Consider the following 21,235-nt stretch of genomic DNA (forward strand, 5'->3'; position numbering starts at 1 on the left):
AGATATTTTTCTAATAAATGAAGCAAAAGAATTCCTTATCTTTGTTTATAAAACTGGTTTTGCTCAAGGCTCTTTATCTCTTCATATCAATCAGCCAAGACTAATATGTGTGGCAGAAAGTAGGACAGAGATCCCCAAAGAGGGACAAAAAAATGAAATGACAAATAAGCTGGAAAAGATTCAGGGTCATTTCCCTTCCAGTTTCAGTGAAATACCTCGCTTTATGAGTCAGCATTGAAGACACAAATAGTTTGCAATTATAAAAATAGTAAGATGATGAACGCCAGACATTTGCAGAACATATTTTGCTACCCCAGTTTAGCAAGGCAGAAACAAACAGGACTGATTGGTCTGAGATACCACAGCTAAAAAGTATAAACTCAGGAGATGAATCTATGTTTCGGATGCTTAATCAAGCAACCAGAGCACCAGGCCCTTGTGCAACGCATGCAGAATCACCTCACAAAGAAAAACAGCCAAGTCGTCTAACATTTCAGAAACTTAGCTTAAGAAATCCTCATCTGCACAGAGACACACTCTCCTAGCCACAGAAATAAACACTTCCAGAACCTGCAAAAGAGCAAGAGGCTTGTTGCCCTGTAGCCTTCACCAGCAGCTCAAAACTATCGACGTCCAGTCGAACTGCCAAGAGAACATCCCATTTTTGATTTCTGACTGGATGAACGGGTCAGAGTAGTTCAGAAGGTCCACCTCAGCTTGTACACTGAGACCTGGCTGCCCTTCAGTAAGACTTGAAGAATCTGACTCTGGTTTTGCTTGTTTTCCTTTTATACCAATGAAATTAATCTGATTTTTACCAGATTTACTCCATTTTTCCATAAGTATAAATAAGATTAAAATGTGCCTGGAAGAATTTGAGCTGGGTGCAAATATTCTCATAGTTACTTTCCAATGCATGGACAGCAGAACTTGCAGATCTCTTTGAGCTCATGTTTAAACATTTCACCCAAATACATATCTTCACATAATTGTGATTTTGACCTTGCCATAAACCAGCAGCCCTTTTCTGAGGAAATGTAGAAAGCTAATTAATTCATATTGCAACAAATCATCAGAGATTAATTTTTTCCCATTTAAAACAAATGTTGAGGAGGAATAAGTAAGATTTTGCAGGTGGAAACAGTACAGATATTCTCACTTAGTGACTCTCCCTGCCATTCTCAGATGAGAAATTTTGTTTTCCAGGAGAGCTTTAAAGTCATCAGTTCTAATGAATGTGACAGGTAAATTAAGCCTGATCGAGGAAAATAAATGACAGCATACTTCAGCGGAAGGCTGGGTCAGGCACATACAGAATTGTCCATGTTAATGCCAGGCAGCTAGTCTAAGTCTGAACAACATATATAGGGAGAGAGGTCCTGTACTGGGAGCAGAACATGCTAGCAGCATGAGGTCCAGCCCTACAAATCAATATTCTTGTACACCTAAAGCTTGTCATATACTCCCTGTTCCTGAATTTCTCCATCTCTAAATAGGAATGATCGATACATGTCCACTGGGATATCACAAAGCTCAGCTGCCTAATATTTGTAAAGCGTTTTGACAGTCCCAGATGGAGGCTGCTCCATGGAGAGTTGCCTCTACCTCCTTGATGCTGCTGCACTTTTTAATCCACCCTTTTATCAACTGGTATTTCATGCACCCCCCCTTGCAGCCAAAGCAGTGAGCGAATAGAAATGACAAAGTGCGCTTCCAAACTTCCCTCCCACTCACCTCTCCTCCATCTGTTGGAGAGAGAGATTTTATTTGCTGCAGAAGTGATGTCTGGCTAAAAATGTGAGCACTTTTTACAGCATGATCCCACTCTCTCCTCCACACACACCCACTGCCCAAGTGCTTCATTTTGAAATATGACATCGCTTCTTAGCTAACACGCTGTGTAAGAAGAGGCTTCTACAGCACATTTTATTAGGTGCTGACTAGAAAGTTGCTATAAAATCCCACATGGTGTTCACTGCTGATCATCTCCACCCTACCTCTTGGGAACAGAAAGGAACAGAGGATATCCGACAATAAAAAATATTTTTCGTTCTCTTTTCCCTGTCACAAACAGTCCAATTCAGTCACTTGCCTCACTATTTCTAAATTTTGAGGTTTAATCCTGAGTCTCATGATCAATTGGTATTTTTTTTTTAATACCTGGCTCCTGGAAGGAAGTGCTTACTTCAGATTTTCTGTTTCTTTGAAAGAAAGCAGTAAGTCGAGCACGCCTGGCTGGGGAGGAAAATGAGATTTGGCTGAAGACACTGTAAAAGATTCATGAAATAAAGGTATATAGAAAGCATCAAAATTCATTAAAATTATAATGCAGCCCTTTGGTTTTAAGCCAGTGTGCAACACTTCTAAATCTGTGGAACTGGCACTGTGAGAAGTGGGGAAAGCTTGTGGTCATGATGCAAGATTGTCCACCACGTGTAACTACAGGGAATGTAAAAACCTGTGCTCAGACAGTATTCTAGCCCAGGTTTTGAACTCTGCACTTGAGATACTGTTTAAAGAGAAACCACAAGAGTAATTAGATGAAAAAAGGAGACATTGCCTCATTTATCACTGAGGTAAAACCTCCCAACTTCATTGTTATTCTGAATATTGCAGCCTTTGTAAAGAGAAAGGTTTGTACAGTTTGGGACATTTTTGAGTTTGAATGGGCAGAGGAAGTATCTTTCCCAAGTATGTACAGTGGTCTGTACCAATTGAACTAGGTAGATAGATAATTTTATTCCATATTTTCAGCTAATTTTTTAGCAATCTTTGCAGAATGAGTACAAAATGGGGATAGTTGGAAGACAAGCATTAGACAAGAATTGGCATTTTCTCTTCTCTCTCACCCCAATTTTGTTTAGCGGGAATACGGAGATAGAGGTCCATACTACAGCTCTGAACCAGGAAAGACTGTGTCCTTTCTTCCATAAGGATGCAACTTCTTCAGATGTGCTCTAGCAATTCCTATCAAAAGGCTTCAACCAGAAAAGCAGATGCATCACTGATGCCAATTAAAGGCCCGGGCTGTATTACCAGGTGATTACAGTTCATATTAAAAGCTCATTATACCTAGAAGGAAACGTTTTCTGGTTGAGGAATGGTGACCGGTCCCAAGTGGTGACCCCAGACTTGGACAAGCTTCAGACAATCCTGACAGCTGCTCAAGAGTGTTATAGCTCCTCCTGGCCAAAAGTCCCCAAAATACTTATGAGTCATAAGCCACAAGAGCTTCAAAAAGATCCTCCAGCAAAAATAGCTGGAGATAGCAATTTCTGAACTAGACAAAACAAAATGGACAAGGTGAGGGGATGAAGAAGGACCTATGTCCTTAGGGCTGGTGGTGTATATAGGCAAAATTCTCCTCTCTACACCCATATTCACAATTCAGTAACAAACAGTGATCTAATTTTAATTCTCAATACAAAAAATATTCCACACAACAACTTAAGTCTTTTCGTTCCCCTACAAGACTGTTGCAGAGCACAGAGCTATAAATACCTCAGCTCACAGGTACAGTTCATTGTACTACAAATTGATTTGGTTTTTAAACATCAGACTCCTCCAGCCACAGTAAAGAGTGGTTAGAAACTGTGAATGTAACATTGGGAAATTCCTTCCTATTAGTTGGTGTTTAATCTTGTCTGAACAGCGTCAGATTGAACAGCAGACACATTCAAAGTGACAGGGTCAAGAAGAAGTGAGAGTTGCCCAGGCATGTTATTTACAGAGACAAGCAGAGTGACTTGGAAGCTGACAGTTCTTTTCGTTACTTACTTCTTCACTTCATCTTGATCCCTCTGTTCTTTATGCAGGTCTCCAGCCAAGAGTTCCTTGTTAACTGCTCAAACTGCATCTTTAAGGAAACTTGACCATGTTTTATTTAGGAACTATGGAAAATGTGGTTCTGCATGATTTGTTAAAACAAAATATTTAAATGCTTTATATCTGCCTGGTTATCATGGTTTAAATAAATACCAGCAGTTTTCAGTGAAAAATTATTATATAAGATTCCAAAGCACCAGTTGTCCTAAAATGTCCCAAGTCTAAAAATTGATGGACTTATGTAAGCAATACTAATATCTGCATTTAATGGACACAAGGGCAGGAGTAGCCTCATCAGTATGGGGATGGCCTGTGAAACACCATTCCTTGCCTTGAAGGTAATGTCACTTTGAACTTGACCCTCTAAAGGAGCAGACTGACTGGGGGAAGGGAAAGGGCTTCAGAAGAACATGGGTGGGATTAGCAATTGGCCAATACCAAAACCAAGATATTGGGCTTTACCAACCTTGATCTGACCCAGTGCATCCATTATACACCCAGAACTGCTGTATTTTGACAAGGTTGAGCAGCTCAACATGTTACTACCTGCAAGTCCAACCACGATCCAGAAAACAGGCAGCTCTTTCTCATCTTCTACCTTAGTCCAGGAAAGTACCCTCAAGGTTCTTGCACACTGTGGGCATCCCCATAAAACACAGAATGGTCACTATTGACTAGATTCTCAATCAGAGTGTTCTCACAGGAGATCAGGTTTAACTCTGCATCACCTATAGCTTAGCAGAGCACAAGCCTGGCTACTGGGCTGCCGGCATTTCCACCTCTCCTGCTGAAGCTGTTTCACTGTGCAATGAATTCAGAGAAAGGGGAGGCTCAACCAAGCACCACTAACACTGGAGCTACAGGTCCTCTTCCAAGGGCTGCTTTTTTTTTCATGTGTAGGACTACTAGTGTTGACAACTGCAACTGCAATCCATGTCTTTCCTTCCGGAATGGGTCCCTCTTCCACCCACTCTCTGGCCTCAAAAAATCCTGAATTAAGTCATCTTCAGCAGCAGCTGCAGTGAATGCTCCTCTAGCACATCAGCACATGGCTCAAAGCATCCGCCTGGGAGGGCCAAGTTTGAAACCTGGCTGTCTCAGCAGTATAGAGAAGTACTCAGCCACTCAGCTGTCACATAGGTACTCATCCTAGTAGGTCCTCCTCCTCCTTGGAGGTCCTCCTCCAAGTAAACTTTTTTCTGGCTGTCTCCTGGTGAAAATAAAGAATTCAGATTTGTTCTTTTGACAGAGACCACTGAAGGTTTCCATGCTGCACACTTCAGACACTCTCCTACTCCCAGACTCCCCCAGTGAAATCTCCAATGATACAGAGGGTCTGAAACTCACCTGTATCCAACATTTTCCTTTCTGCATGCCTTTTGACATCTGAAACACAACTTCAGATCACCAGTACCTCTCAGCTCAGTGCTCTTTTGCTCCATATCCCATATTGAGGTACCCAGCTTTCTCCATAGGAAATAAGCACCTCATCCACTTCTGCTTCAGTCCTTTTAAGCAACTCCATGTTCAAGGGCTCTTCTACTTTTGGGGACCCTGCCCAAAAGTACTAAAAATGTAAACTTCCTGAGAGAAAGGCTGTATAATGCATCTAGAGTGCCCCAAACTACATACATGCTGACTTTGACTGGGGCATCAGTAATACTGGAGTAATTCAAACCTCAGGATATCTAAGCTGACAAGGTGAGTCACCAGCAGATCTGCTTGTAGTGTTTCACTCTAACCTGTCTATTTAGGGAAGCAGCCAACTTTTAAACAGCTCGAATGTTCTATACCTGATTGTTCTTAGGTAGAAAACTCATCCCATGATTTCATAAAGCATGTCTAGCACAAGACAAGCAAATTTTACAATGAATAGTTCACAGAGAGGCATATACACACTGAACTAGTGTAACATAGCTTCAGTAAAGTCCTACTCACCCCTTCACAAAAGGGAATTACAAAGATTAACTTCTGCAAGGTTTAATGAAAACTACTTTCTAGCATCACTATTATTTATTTGCCCGCAGAATGTCTTAGAGGTAACCTAATTCTGTCATTTGTTTCCTAAAATTTCAGCACTGGTTTACACAGGACAATTTAGAAGTTTATCAGAAGCCCAATGAAAGTAACTTATAAATGTCTGGAGTATTGATATTATTTAAATCACTAGAAATTGCATCTTTAAACCATGAAACTTTGTGTGCAGACTAAACACAAGATGGGCTGTACGTAGGCAAGAGTATTTTACCAATCTTTTTCCAAACACCATTTCCACAGATCAAGCAGCACAGAATGATCGTAACAGACTTCAAAGACACTGCAACCCATCCTCCTGCAACAAGGCAGGATCAACACAGCAAAGATGACAATATGCGTACACACCACCTATGCACATACACAGACCATGCTCAGATCACAGGCTGAAAACAGCATCAGAAGTCCACATCAGAAAACTGAAATACATGCTCTAATTCTCACAGCGTATTTGTTTGTAATGGCTATTAATCTGAAAATTCAGCTGCTTTGGTGTTTATCTAACCCTAAGTGTTTCACATTGACTTTGAGTATGTATACAGTCAGAAATCTTGGCATATGATTGTAGTCATGAAAACTACAAAATAAAATATGTAAACTCTTCCACTCCCCGCCACACCAGCTCTTATAAGTGGGCATTAGGGAAGACACTCAAAATTTCTGACACCTACTACACCAAGACAAACATGTAAAGAGGATGGGTGTTGCCTGGTACTTTGCTAATACATTTCTAAGTTACATGTTAACTGAAAGCCTGAGTGATAGATATGCCATAAATCTAATACACAGCAAGACCCTGAGACACTTTAGTAAGTGCAGGTGTGAAGGTGTTAATGAAAACTGAATGCTCACAACAAAGGTAGAAGCTCAGCAGCAATGTCTGTGGTCCCCTTTCATATAAGAAAGGGTGCTTTGTAATTGGTTTTCAGCAAATAATGTCATGGGGATTGCTGGCAGGAAAGCCTTTACTTTTAGTTACACCGAGATAAGACAATTTCTTCCCTCCTACGTTTTCAGTGAGCATAAAGGCAAAAGGCTTCCCTTTAGAAATGAAAGCAAATACTTAAAAAATAGCAAGTGTTTAAATGTCTTGCGAAGTCAAAGTTTGTAACAGCTAATCGTTAGGAAACTGTTTTGGAATAAAACTGTGGGCAATATTATGAAACAATGCTTTTAAGAGGAATAAAGGAAAAAGGTGGTAAGTACCCATCACTTACCACACAGTCCTTCGTATTAATATGAGATTCAAGAAAGCAAGAGATTTTTTTGTTGAGGAGTTTGGAATTTGGAGAATTGTCATCTTTTAGACCACTTCCCTGTCTTCCAACTACAATAAACATTTCTTCTTTTTCGATTAGGTGTCATTTTTGTATCACCAGAGAAAGAGATTTTAAGTCACCAGTTTCTGTGCTTTTGAAGTCTTTTCTAAATTCTTTTCAACTCAACATGGCTTAGACAGGCAGAAGTGGGTGGATTAGCTTGACAGCCTGCATCCACTACTCGGTTCCAAGGTTTCAGTGCAATATGTATCTCACACGTACCAAGGCGCCTGTCATGGCTCTGAAGCCCTTTGAGTCAAAGGCATTAGCTGGTGCCAGAACACTGGAGCTTCCACCAAGGGTGAGAAAGATTTTTTAAATAAACAAAAAAACCCACCAATGGTATATCTGGACAACCCCTTTTTGCTAATTAAACATTCAAATAGGATTAATGCACACAAATCATTATTATCTGAAGAGACTCGCATGGAAAAGAAAGGTTTATATTTATTTATGCATACCATCATAGGGGAAAAAACCCTTTGAGAACTGATATTGGACTGGAGATCCAACTAGATTTCCCATCTCCACTTGAACATTAACTGAAATCTTGGCCTAATACAGCTCTGAAACCATAAGCCCTAAAATTAGAATTGCAGTTAATTTTGACTAGCAGTCAGTATTTCACATGCTATTGAAATAAATTCCTCCTGGGAGTGCTGAATCAAAGTCAGAGAATGACCAGTGGTTCGTATGGAACCATACCAAGGATCACAGGTCTCTGCAGCTAGGAAATGTACCTGAGATGAAGTTCTTGATGCAATATAACTTCTGTTTCTCCCTTCTCCTTCTTTGTTTTCCCTTTGCTTGGTGTTTTGCAATAATGTTTTTAAAGCTTCATTTTTCCCATAAAGAGAAAGTATGATCACTAGATCCTTAAACAGCCAGCAAGGATTTTTAAATTGTAATTGTCCTTAAAAAGTCTAGGCAGCATTTACTGCCACAAATGTAAATACTCAAGCCAAGAAACTAATCAGGAAAGTTTCTTGGAGTAATCTCAAATGCAAAACACACATCGTTATAGAAAAGAGAGCCAAAGAAGTTACATTAATGATCCAACTTTCTGAATTCTTCATTTCTATACAGTGCAAGAGACTAGCATTACATTTCATCAATGTATGTTTTTAAACTATCTTCTAGACGCTTGCTTAAGCAGTAAGGCTTCTTTAAGAAGAAGCACTTAGTAACGAGTCTTCTGGCAGACAACAGCAATTACAGTGCAATAGATAACTATTACTGCTGCCCACGTTGCTCTATTCTACAGTAGCATTTCATTTTCACTCATGCAAAATGTCGCACTTCCATGTCACTGAGCATAATAACAAGTTATTAAGTTTTGGGCAAAAGGTTAATTATTGAAACAATTTGTTATGTACACAAAGTGGCTTCCTTTTCAAGACAAAATATTTCAACAACTAAATAATACTCTAACTAATTATGTTTAACATGCAAATGCATTAATTTTAAATGCTGTTAAAGGAGACTACAGTATGTTGGAGACATTGAAATCACCGAAGTAAAACAGTGTCAGTGTGAACTGATACTCTGGACCCAATTTGCAAATCTCACTCATGCAGCCAGTCACATACAGCTTCCAGAAAGCATTCAAAGAATAAGACAAAATCGAGTGACTTTAAAAATCTTACAGGTTTTATAAAAATGTTATTATACATTACAAAAAGCCTTTTATCAATTAAAACTTACAAAACACTTAAAATGTGTAATGGTCTTTTAAAGAAAGATTATATTTCAATATGTACAGGTAACAGTTTATATCAAAACTTGATCAAATAGAAGATAATCTATCACTTTCATACCTATCTAATTAGAACTATGTACATTGTCAAAAATATGTTTAGAAATTACTGTTCTTGTCTATAAAAATAGAAAAGAGATATACTGTAAGTATCTCACCTGAAGGCTCAAAAATTTCCAAATATAGCAAGACTCAAAACACAGCAGGTTTACAATGGTAACATAAAACACTGATTAAAACCTCTTAAAATCAGAGAAACTATCCTGTTTTTCTGAGTATTCCAGCTCAGAAGAATGATGATGTAAATTAACAGGGAAGAAGAAAAGAAGACTGAGTAGAAAAATACCCCTGAGATAAGGCAGAAACATTATTATTTTTTTCTACTTGTGTTTTTCTTTGGCTTTTTATTACTTTCAAGCTACCACATAGGTTTGAAAGGAAATTTGTTGTGTCATAGGTTTTAACAATTACACCATCACCACATAGATAATTATTTCAACACAATACAAGTGATAAAAAACCAATAGCCTAAGTTGCTCTTTTATCTTCAGACTCTTCCCATTTCTGACCCCATCCCTTTATTTTTCTTTTTAACATTTTTTTTATTCTAAAATTAGATTGTTAAGAGGATAGAATAGCCACCTGCATATTTTTTCTAATTACCATTTCCCACATCTTCCTTTTTTTCTTGAGGGTTTTTTATAGACAAGTTCTTCAAAAGCCATGCTTTCATCTTCCACTTCATTTTCCAAGTCTCTATCATGCACAAAGCCTATATTAAAAACAAGAAATCAATGCAGAATGGAAAACCCCAACATCTTTTCCTCCTAATAGTATGACAAGCTATGTCAGTGCTATTTCATATATCAGCAATATACCTTCATATGTATATAATCATGTTTAAGAAGTATTGGGCTTAATATGACAATATGCTTAAGAGCTCTGCTAGGAAGCAGAGGCTGCTAAGCCACTTGCACTAGTAATTAATTTTTACACTGAAAATCTGTTTCTGTTGTATCACTTTTGACTTTTTAAAGGAGTATGTCTCTCTCCTCTCAAGGTTCAGTTTCAGCAGATGATACATTTGCTTACTGACTTCAAAGACAGACTATAATGTTGCTTGTGAGACTGTAAGAGCACTCCCACATAGTCTTATTAACTATACCTTTCTTGGAATAGGAAGGTGTAACACAAGGCTTTATCACAATCAAATTTTCTAAAATAGAGCTACTTTAATGCTTTACATATAGTGCAATTTGTAAGCCTGATCACTGCTGCCTTTTAATGCAATTGTTGCAATCCCACAACCTAAATTTGTGCTTAAACCTAAAGATACAGGTAGGTACAATGAAGTCTTAAACTTGTCCTTGGAGTTCTGTGATGCAATAGACTGTATCAGTGTATGTTACCTCTGGTGTGAAACCAAGTGAAATGGAAATGAAAACAAAAGCAAACCAACTGCATACAATATTTTTCCACAGAACTCTTAAAAGCAAGCTAAGGATTAGTTAGGAAGCTGGTTTCCAAGAACTTGGATCCACACTGCCCATAAATGCACTGCTGCAGCAGAATTAAGAAACAGCACTATCTTACTGGTGAAGATGAAGATAGCTTCTCTTCTGTTGCCCCTATCCTGAAGACTGCGCTTGAACCACAGTTACACGTGCATCTGCATGCGCCTGTGTGCACAAACACACGCACACTTTATGCAGGCTGGGACCCACTGAGGGCCAGGGGAGGAGGCTTGCTCCGTTCTGCCCACCCTGTAACCTGCTGCGAGGCTCATGCTCTGGATGAAAGAGTCACTGAGGAAAGACCAGTTAACTCATGTTTTCCAGAGTGCCCCTATGGGGGTGCCCATTTCTTGTTGCCTAGAGGGTAACTGAATATCTGCAGCACTGCTGACTTGGAGACTAAAGTGATGCTAAGAGACCATTACCAAACTGTGTCCTTGAGGGGGCACAGAAACCTGTGTAATTTGAAAACATACCTTCTTCTTTTATCCTATGAGAGTCCATTTTCTTCAGCCACTTATGAGCCTCGTCAATGGTGACAACCAATTTGTTGGCATGTTTAGTTATTATTTCTTCAGCTGAAATGGAGCACAATTAACATTCTGTAAGAACACTAGTGAGAGATGGACAGCAGCTAAAAGCCAAGCACAAAATGAAGTTACACAGAGCTGTGTTGTATGATGATGCTGCAAAGCAAGAAGCCTCAGCCACCAGTGATCTCATGAGCAGGCAAATTCACTACTGGGACAAGGATGCTGTATGTATGTATTACTCTCCATTCCAATCAACATTACTAGAATTATCAGAGAAGCTCTCCATCCTTGCACTGTCCCTTTTAGGGTATACCTGAAGCTCCTGGAAACAGTCTGGTTTATCTGTTTTGTGGTATTAAAGTTCCTAGCTTTCATTATCCCTCTGAAATTATACAAGACAAAGTAAAACATAGACCTGAGATGTTGCAGCACTTCCTTAACTGCACCATTAAGGACTTGAAAAATACTTGTTATAAAGTGAGGGAAAAGTAATCTCAAACGCAAGTAACTCCCGTAAATATGTTTTCAGAGAGTGAAGAACAATGTAACATTCATCAAGCAATTGTCATAAGAAAATCAACTATTACTTAATTAAGCCTACTACACCTATCATATTCATCACTATCATGGTTCATTGAGCAGAAAGCCAACTAAATAATAAGCAAAACTTTATGAATTTCATCCATATGTAAAAGCTTTCCACTAAGAGTAAAGATAAAGCTTACACATGAAGACCACAATCTAACATTTAGTTACAAATTTAACATATTTCACTGATCAGAGCTGATGAACATATCAAATATTACAGTTTTTCATTACTGTCAGATATCACAGCCAGAGTGACAACTTGACAGGGTTGGTGGATTTCTACAACTAAAGCCAGTAACAATGTTTTGATTTAAGATGTCACTTTCCTGCAGCAAGTACCCCAAACAATTTCACTCCTAGGCCATTCATTCAGTAATTCTGATTTTTGCAAGCAAAACTGAATAGAATAATGCTTTAAGCATTTGAGGGAAGAAAAAAAAAATCAGATATCAAAATACATATCACTTAAGTACCATATTTTACTTGTCTTTATAATACCAGGGTTGCCTTTGATTGCCTGACACCCCACAGTTCTGTAGTTAAGTATCCACTTTTGTTCAGTCCTAGCAAAATTACAAGTTCAAGGGCAGACTAGTCAGAGATATCCTTAACCAAAGACCCAAGTACTCCTAACACTCTACACTACATATCCAAACTACTATGGCTGGCAGAACTAAATAAGTAGGAAACAGGAGAAAAACTAGTAAAGATCACCTGGTCTAATGTAACAGACTGCTGTAAGACTGTATAAATTCAGAGAACACAGCACATCTGATCATGTAGTTAAAATTCATAATCACAGAATGATTTGGGCTGGAAGGGACCTTAAAGATCACCTAGTTCCAACCCCCCTGCCACGGGCAGGGACACCTTCCACTAGACCAGGTTGCTCAAAGCCCCGTCCAACCTGGCCTTCAACACTGCCAGGGAGGGGGCAGCCACAGCTTCTCTGGGCAACATGTTCCTGTGTCTTACCACCCTCACTGTGAAGAACTTCTTCCTCATATCTAATCTAAATCTGCCCTCTTTCAGTTTAAAACAATTACCCCTTGTCCTGTTACTACACTCCCTGATAAAGAGTCCCTCCTTATTCACTTTACTGTTCACCACTATAAACTCACCACTATTCACTTTACCTGTACTTTGTATAACTTTGTGTTTGGAAGAGGTAAGAAGACATATTTTAATATTTTAACTGTCTCAGTTCTTTTCCTCAGCTACCTGAAATACCTGGAAATACCTTTCTCTTGACCACATTAAGATTTTCAAATGGAGCTTTGACAGGTCTAGAGAAGTGTGGCCACAAATGACATATTAAATTGTTTAAAAGAAAACTGGAAAGGTCCTACCTTTAGCCCAGGCTTTTGTCTCATAGATTTCCTCTACTGCATCTGAAATCTTCTTAATATTCTCTTTGATTTTTCTCTGGCGTAAGTTGGAACCTTCTTTATATGCTAAATGGTCTTGGGCGTAAGTTTTCTCTATAATGGCCTCCACTACTTTCAGTCCATCATATATTATTGGATCTATCTTTCTTCTGAAAAAGTCGGCATAGTATTTGTAGGCAGCATTATTATTTTTGTGTTCATCTGTGTTTCTGTGCTCTATGTAAGCCTCACTGGCCGCAGAAATTGCATTTTGTTCTGCATGTAACTTTTCTTCCCCACTGATCTCTGTTGGTGTCACAGCTTCAGAAGTGTCTGCCTCCATGCTTTCTGACCGGCTGAAATAGCTCTCAGAGCTCTGGATAAATCTAACTCCACAGAGGTCACACTGAGTTTGGTCAATATCTGCTTTTTTGAAGATCTCTGATAAAAATTCCTCTCCTTCCATTGCAACCGGCTCAGCTTTGGAGCAGGCCTTCCTTTTCCACTTCATGCACAGAGAAACAAAATAGAAGACACGACGCAGGTGGCGTTGAGCAGATGCTTTCTGCTCTTGCTTCTGTTGCTTGCTGAGAGCAATGACTTCCAGGGGATCCTTTTGGTCCTCTAAGCAATGAACCCTTTCAAGTTCCTTTTCTAGCTCATCAGTGTATTCTGTCTTATCCAAAGAAGCCGTAAACCTGTCAAGATTTATGGTTTCATACAGGATGCCCCGTATGGGTGGATGCCCCTGAGTGTACACAGAGTCCCACTTCCATCGGCAGTCAACCAAGTACTCTGCATCTCGCTCTGTCAGCAGCTCTTGCAGGCCCACAACAATTTCTCTTATATACGTAGCATCACCCACTTGTTCCACAACCCTTAGCAATCTTTCAGGCACTTTAGAGGGAGAGTCTTTTCTTATCGATTTCAGCATTGCCTTCATTTCAGGAAAGTGGTGGCATAAAAGGGATTTATATTTAGAATTCTGCACCTGGTCAGCATTCAGTAACATCACTAAGCACAGCACAACACTCCGCTCAGCCTCCCCTGAAGTTATGCAGTCAGGATCCCCAAAAGCATCCAGAAGGACATTGAACCTTCCGTGAACTCCACACAAAACTTCTGCTAGGTAACAGAGATGAAATCTGAAATTCTGTACAGCTACATATGGGTCCTTTGGTCTATACTCCTGTATAATAGAAAATGTGTCTTTAAGTTCTTTGCTATGGTCCTTGCTTCTGAACAAAAACTCCCAGTAATGGAGGAGGGCAATGTAACTCTTTGGAAAGCAGAGAGTAATGTTCTTGGAGAGACGCATCAGGACAGCACAACAGAGAATATACTGGAATTCCAACAACATTACCGTATTTCCTATGCTTGGAATCAGGTACCTCGTGCATTTCTTGACCAGTACATTCATAAAACGGAAAAAAAACCTTTTACAGTTTTCCGGGTTCTTATGAACATAGAATTGCTCAAGTGAATTTTCGAGAAGCCTAATGAAGCACAAGTGCGTTCTTCCTGCATTTTCGGCATTTTTATCAGGTAGCAACATACCATGTCTGCCCTCTATTCCTTTGGCCTTTCCTCCTTGGCCTTTACTCTTTGGGGAGTTTTTTGCCTTTGACAAAGCAAAGTTTAATTCTTTGTTATAATCATCCTCTTCCTTAAAAAGAAGTTTCTCAAATTCTTCAGGATATCCTGAAGATAAAATGAAAACTTGCATGGCACTTAGCCACAAGTCAGTTGATTCTCTTCTGGCTGCAGTGTCTTCATTTTTAAACTTAAATGCGATATACTCCTTCAACATCGCTCTACAGGGCTTGGAAATAATGTTACTGAATTCCAGTATTTCTTTGCATGCCTTTGGGTTCTCAGACAGTATTCTCAAATGAAAATGATTAGGAAAAAACATTCCTAGGAGAGCTCTACACGATGCATATTTGTCAGCAGTCAAAATGTCATTAAAGCTTTTGCACTGACTCAGTAGCTCTTTAGGGAAAGTGCGTGTGGCTTCCAACAGCAGTCCATTTATTGCCACCAGATGCATTTTACACTGAAATACTGTCTTTGCCTCATGGCGCAACAAGGGCTTGTGGTAATCCTTACAGGTTTTATCTTCACAGTTCAAACCAACAATGAACTTCATACAAATATCAGGGTAATGTTTGTTCAGTAACTCATGGGTGATAGAGCACAACCTGCTTAACAAGTGCTGCTTCAAAGCTGATTTTACCTCCTCTGTGCTTACTGAGAAATCACCTTTGGTCTTCCTCTCTTTTAGACTTGGTTTCTCTGACAAAAACTTGAGAATGGGTTCAGCTTCATTTTGAGACACCTGGCAACTGTCACCTGTTGGGACAATCCCAAAATAGGCAAAGCATGACTTCACCATATCTTTCTCTGCATTGGTGGCTGCTTTCTTCAAACCCCTAACCAGACTCATAAGAGCCATTAAGCCACGTATTGCCATAAAGAGGATGTTCTGGCTAGGAGTGTTGCAGCGAGATAATGCAAAGAGAGCTTCGACTGCACCCGCAGAATGATTCAGAGATAGGAACTGACAGTATGCACTGCTCAGCTTTGCAAAGTCTCCCTTCAGAACTCCCTGCAAAAACATAGCCTCAGCAATGCCAGATTTCTGCTTGGTTTGTTCACAAAGTTCAAGGGCTTCTCTCAGGATGACCTCCATGTCCACCAGGTCCGATTCTGAACAGCGAGTCACATCGGCACGTGCTGCAGCAAGCAAACATGATGCACGGAACTCTTTTATAGCTGTGAGGTTGGCTGCTTCCAAAGCAAACCCATGTTGTTTCATTAACTTTGCAGCTTCTTCCTCTCTACCTTCCCTTTTCAGTAAGTCTGCTGTTTGGCGCAAGCATCCACGAGACTTCAGAAACTCAAGCTGATCCTCTATATCAAGTTTTGAGAGGACTTGCACCATTTCCTCAGTTCTGTTCATACTCAGGTACTTTGCAGCTGCTTCCAAATACAACTGATTTGCTGTACATGAAAGTTTGGCAACCATTTGCCCTTTTGCTTTTAACATCTCTTCATATCTGAAATAATAGATACATGAATTTACTACCATAGATGACTAACCTAGACAAAAATCATCTTAAAAGATTGTCCTGGTTTCAGCTGGGATAGAGCCAATTTTTCTTCTTAGTAGCTAGAATAACGCTGTGTTTTGCATTCAGTATGGAATTTGATACGAGAAGAATGTTGATAACACACTGATGGTTTTAGTTGTTGCTAAGAAATCAAGGACTTTTCAACTTCCCATGTCCTGCCAGTGTGCAGGTGCACATGAAGCTGGGAGGGAGCACGGCCAGAGCAACAGACCCAAACTGGCCAAAGGGATATTCCATACCATAGAGCGTCATGCTCAGTATATAAACTGGGGACAGTTGGCCGGGAGAGGCGGATCGCTGCTCGGGCATCGGTCAGCAGGTGGTGAGCAACTGCACTGTGTGTCACTTGTCTTGTCTTGGGTTTTATTTCTCTCTCTTTTTGTTATATTACTTTTCATTACAATTACAATTATTATTATTGTTACATTTTATTCTATTTTAGTTATTAAACTGTTCTTATCTCAACCCGTGAGTTTTACTTTTTTTTCATTTCCCCTCCCCATCCCACTGGGAGCGGGGAGGAGTGAGCGAGCAGCTGCGTGGTGCTTAGTTGCTGCCTGGGGTTAAACCACAACAAAGATCTACAGAAAGATTTTAGTTACGACGTAAGACTGTCTGAAGCAAGATCATTAAAATTTCTGGTACAAATAAGATCACAAGGTTTACAGCATTGATGAATCTTTCTCCATGCTGTCAAATCACTGTGCAAACGATTTTAATCACATTTTGCCAGTGACAATCTTCTCTTTATTAAAGTAAACCTCAATACAGAATGGTTGTTTATGTGAACAGAAGTCAGAATGAAATAAATGCAAATTTCAATGAATTCTCCACATGCCAATATAGATAATATTCTGTAAAATTTACATAAACCAATCAGTTTAGAGAACTCTTTCAATTCTGTTTTATGTGCCTACATATACTTTGCTGCTTATTGAGAGCCTGAGCAAAGTACCTGGTTGCATCTTTCAAAACACACACTTTAAACACTCAGTTATTAATTATTATTGTCTGATGTGAAATTATTAAGATATCCCCTAAGCCAGTCCCGCAAAAGTATTCCCTCCTGCATGCTGAGAATGAGTAATTTTTTCCTGATGGGTGAGTAAATTATCATTAGCCTTTCATTATCATCTTTTTCATTATAAACGTGGGAGTGCAGATTTTTGTACCTATGCCGATGAATTTGCATGAATGATTTGGGGAGGCTGATTTAAAAAATTGTTAGCTGGTAAGGTGACTTTAATGCTTGAACTTTTTGATCAAACTATCTCTACATATTAAACAAGCTTTAGTCCTTCAAAAAACAGTTGCCATTATTAAAGATGCATCACAAAGGATTTCAGAGAAGGTGTGTAGCTGTAGGCCTTGCTAGAATTCTAGTTGGTGTATATATTCTTTAAAAGTCATCAATTTAGGTGAAAGGTGTGGCAAATAATTGAACTGTTTATGCAAGAGTGGGCTGATGAGGTCACAGGGATGGTGCCAGATGTAAATTTCTGCCGAAAAGATACTAATAAAATCAGTTTATCAAACACAGTGTTCGACAGTTCTTAACTGCCCTGAGCCAGCACAGGGGAGAGATGGTATGGAAAAGTTCATCTCATAGACTGGGACCAAGCATCTGTCAGAGAGGCAGCATAAGCTGCTCATTTAAATTACTATTCTTTGCTCTTAAGTTAGAGATTTTGAGAGACAGATAGTTCATTTGCCACAACGACCACTTCATTATATACCATACATCTAATGGTTATACTCCTACAGAAGTCAGTGACTAAGTGGCTAAATCCATTACTATTTCACTCTTTGAAGTATTTAATATTTCTGTTAAATGTTTTTGTCATATTTACCATAAGAACCTAGTTCAGAGGACTGGCTGAAGGAGAAGTTGCGTGACTAGTAATACTGGAAAAAAATTCCCAGGAAAATGAAGCTAGTCACTGCTCCAGTTGTGAAAGCAGTAGAATGCTTTCACCGTGTTATCATTACCCAAGTGAGAATTTGGACAAAGTTAATTTAACTTCGTAGAAAACAAAGTCACCAGCCAAAACTCTTGTGTAAATTTTATGGTGAGCCAGCTGTATTACGTTAAATTTGGAAATGGAAATGAGAATTATATTCCAATACCATCTTGGAATACATACCTTTCAACTGCCTTTGCTGCTTCTTCATAGAGTTCTTCCTGACAATACATTTTAATTGCCAGATCAAACTCCTCAATTTGTTCATAACATTCAGATGCTTCTTTGTAGCACTGGCTTTTCTGATAGTAAACTGCAGCATCTTTCATCTGCAATGCAGAAGTCAGTAATGAAACTGAAGTGCTCTAAACAGTCAAAACTACATGAATAGAATAAATTTAGTAATTCCATCATGTAGGTGTCTTATAGAGAAGCACACTTTAATAAAATGTAATTAAAGTATCTGAATGTAATCAAATACGTATTAAAGTAATCATCATTAAAACAGAACGTATTTTAAAAAAACCTTGTGTCCAAAAAACTAGAATGTAAAATTAAAGTTATTATACAGGATTTCCAAAGTACTTTTTATTCACCCAGCTATGCCTGTTGTTAAAAAACACAACACACACTTCTGTTGACTTGGAAATTTCTCAGAATCAACAGGATTAAATTAAAAGAGTTATGGATACAGAATGGGACCCTAACCTTGTATCTTAAACTTTAAATATTTGGGAACAATTACTTTACATTCTTTTAGTGGAAATGCACTAAAAATAAGAATTGTTAAATATCCTCATACACTTAGAAAATTATTGTTAGTAGATTACTTAACCCTTACAAGTTTCAAGGTTCCATTTAGATGGCTGTAATCAGTGAAGCTTCAGTATCATCAGAGTATTCAATGAATTAACAGTTTAAGTTTCATGAAATCAGTCATTAATTAGCTTTTGACTGCAAAGCAGAAATGACTGATGGTGACATTTGAGGAAAGCCAAAGAAACAAACCTAGACTGCATAATTGCATCATTGTCCTCTTCATTTTTCTTCTGGCTATTCTGTGACAAATGCTTCCTCTTGAATGGCCCAGCTTAAAGAGCTGTTTTAGTTCAGCTGTTACCATGTCACAGAAAAATACTATTACCATATGAGTAATAGGGGAAAAAAAGCTGTAGGAAAAGGAAAGTGATAAGGAGAGGATAGTTTAGAAGATTTAATACCTTTCCTAACTTTTTACACAGTTCTGCACAGAGTCGGAACTCCTTTGATTGGAACAGACATTTTAGTGCTAATTTTGGTTCTCCGCATTCCAAGTAAGTTTTAGCCAATGTCATATATTCCATTTGTTTCTCCCTGTAGAAAGTAAGAGAAAATTACGGCTTACGTACAAATTAAGTTTAAGATCACATGATCTGTCACTGAATCCAACCGATATTGGCATCATGTGTTCTTCTTCATACATAACCTGATGAGGTGTTACCTTACAATTAGTTATATTTTGGGCTGACATTGTTCTGTCCAGAAGTATGTTCCAGAATCTCACTGCTCTGGCAGTAAAAAGCTTTTATTTAAATAAAAAAAAATTCTCAAACTAAAGTATACTGGTGTGATTTTGTGCTGCTTCTCTCTTCTAGCTTAACTTGCTCCTTCTTCCTTTCTACTGTTTAGCCCCAATGCCATTAAAGACAACAATCAGATTTGTTTTCAGCCTTTGTTCTGTATAACTAAACAAGCCCAGCCTTTCTGGTAGCATGTCTACTTTCTTCCCAGACCTAGTCTTGAATTCACCATTCTTGAGCCTGGAGTATCAGAATCATACAGAGCATTTCATATTATAGAGCACACAGGAGTCTTACTTATGCTTTCTACACCAGTATTAATACCTCTAGGAAAAAACAATTGCCACTTTCACAGCTTCATTATTACATATGTTCTGTCAGCTTAACATATACCCAATGTCTTCTTAATATACCCAGTTCCTTCTCCTCAAATTTTATCCAGTTGACAAGCACCCCAGCTTACAGCCAAGTGAAAAAAAGTTTTTTCAGTCCCATCAACAAATTCTCTCCGATCACAAAATTTTATGAGTTTATGTCAGGGCCACTAATACAAAACAGGTAATTAAAAAAGGTAAAACCTTGATTAACTCCAGTAATAACATTTCTCCAGACCTTCCCCCTTCTCCCCTCAGTGCTAGCTTCCTCTGCTCTAGTCATTCCTTACCCACTCTGCTATCACTGCTAGTTTTCGGCCTCCCCACCAAGAACAGGAAATAATTCATTTAGGTCTTGAGTCCTTCCCATGAAGCTTTTTCTTCTCTTATTTGAGACAAGTCCCAAACAGTTTTTCAGCCTCTTCAGGAAACAGCAAACTTCCTCCCCTGTCAAACCCTTAAGCTATTTTGCCCAGCTGACAGTATGAACTAAATGATTAAACTCAAAATCTGTCCCTTTAACACTGTCCTTTGGCTCAGACCTAGTTCTGCTTGTTTAGTTTAGATTGACTCCAACACTAATTTTACCTCAAAGCTCACTTTTTGTAAGCAGCCTTTCTTCCCCAAGGTACACCATTCCTTCTTCTTGGTTAAGTGAATATGCAGTGGGATTAACTGGAGTTGAGTACTGCTGATGGCATATGCTCTTCTATCATATCTAAGAATATAAAGCCTCTTGAGGTATTGCAAATCTTGTTACTTTTCTCTCACATAACCAGTAAGCCCTTTCAAGGGCCACATTTAGTTTGGACAGTCTACAGCTTTCGCTACTCCCCAAAGGGAGCAGTGCCCCAGATCCTGTTGGAGCTGTGCTAGACTTCCCAATTTCTTAAATCTCTTTTGTCACCCACAGACAAAGATGTGAAAACACCTCACCTGGGTCTCCAGTCTCGTCCCACAGCTGTGGTGGGAATCTCCCTCTGCACTCACCCCTGAGGTCTGGCACCACAGAATGACACTTGCTCATCTGCATTCACATTACCTGGGGCTGCTTTTCTTTGAGTGCACTTTGAGAACGGCATCATGTGCCAGTGCCAGTTTTGACTTCTCAGCTGCTCCTCCCTTTTGGTAACATTTGGCTGCCACCTGGGGTGAAATCATACACAGCATTCACACATGTGCCTCCAGCCCTTGGCTTATCACATAAAACCAATACTTAATTTTACAGTCACTCTAATGGAAAACAGAAAGATTGGCAGGGTTCCTGGAAG

The 21,235-nt window shown here is 39.1% G+C and overlaps 1 protein-coding gene across 5 annotated transcripts in view; it reads right to left on the reverse strand.

Annotated features, from left to right (window-relative positions):
• Window positions 1–8,806: 8,806 nt before the first annotated feature.
• The window catches only part of TRANK1 (tetratricopeptide repeat and ankyrin repeat containing 1), a 64,857-nt gene continuing 52,428 nt past the window's right edge, over window positions 8,807–21,235 (reverse strand). For all 5 annotated transcript variants that reach the window (XM_074858433.1, XM_074858413.1, XM_074858449.1 and 2 more), the window contains 6 exons: window positions 21,007–21,110; window positions 19,252–19,384; window positions 18,215–18,360; window positions 12,919–15,995; window positions 10,925–11,026; window positions 8,807–9,706 (listed from right to left, as the gene is read on the reverse strand). In XM_074858433.1, coding sequence (XP_074714534.1) covers window positions 9,594–9,706; window positions 10,925–11,026; window positions 12,919–15,995; window positions 18,215–18,360; window positions 19,252–19,384; window positions 21,007–21,110 — 3,675 coding nt within the window. In that variant the 3' untranslated portion in view covers window positions 8,807–9,593. The remainder of the gene's footprint in view (window positions 9,707–10,924; window positions 11,027–12,918; window positions 15,996–18,214; window positions 18,361–19,251; window positions 19,385–21,006; window positions 21,111–21,235) is intronic.

Source organism: Strix uralensis, chromosome 1 (genome assembly GCF_047716275.1).
Source record: "Strix uralensis isolate ZFMK-TIS-50842 chromosome 1, bStrUra1, whole genome shotgun sequence".
Classification (NCBI taxonomy): Eukaryota; Metazoa; Chordata; class Aves; order Strigiformes; family Strigidae; genus Strix; species Strix uralensis.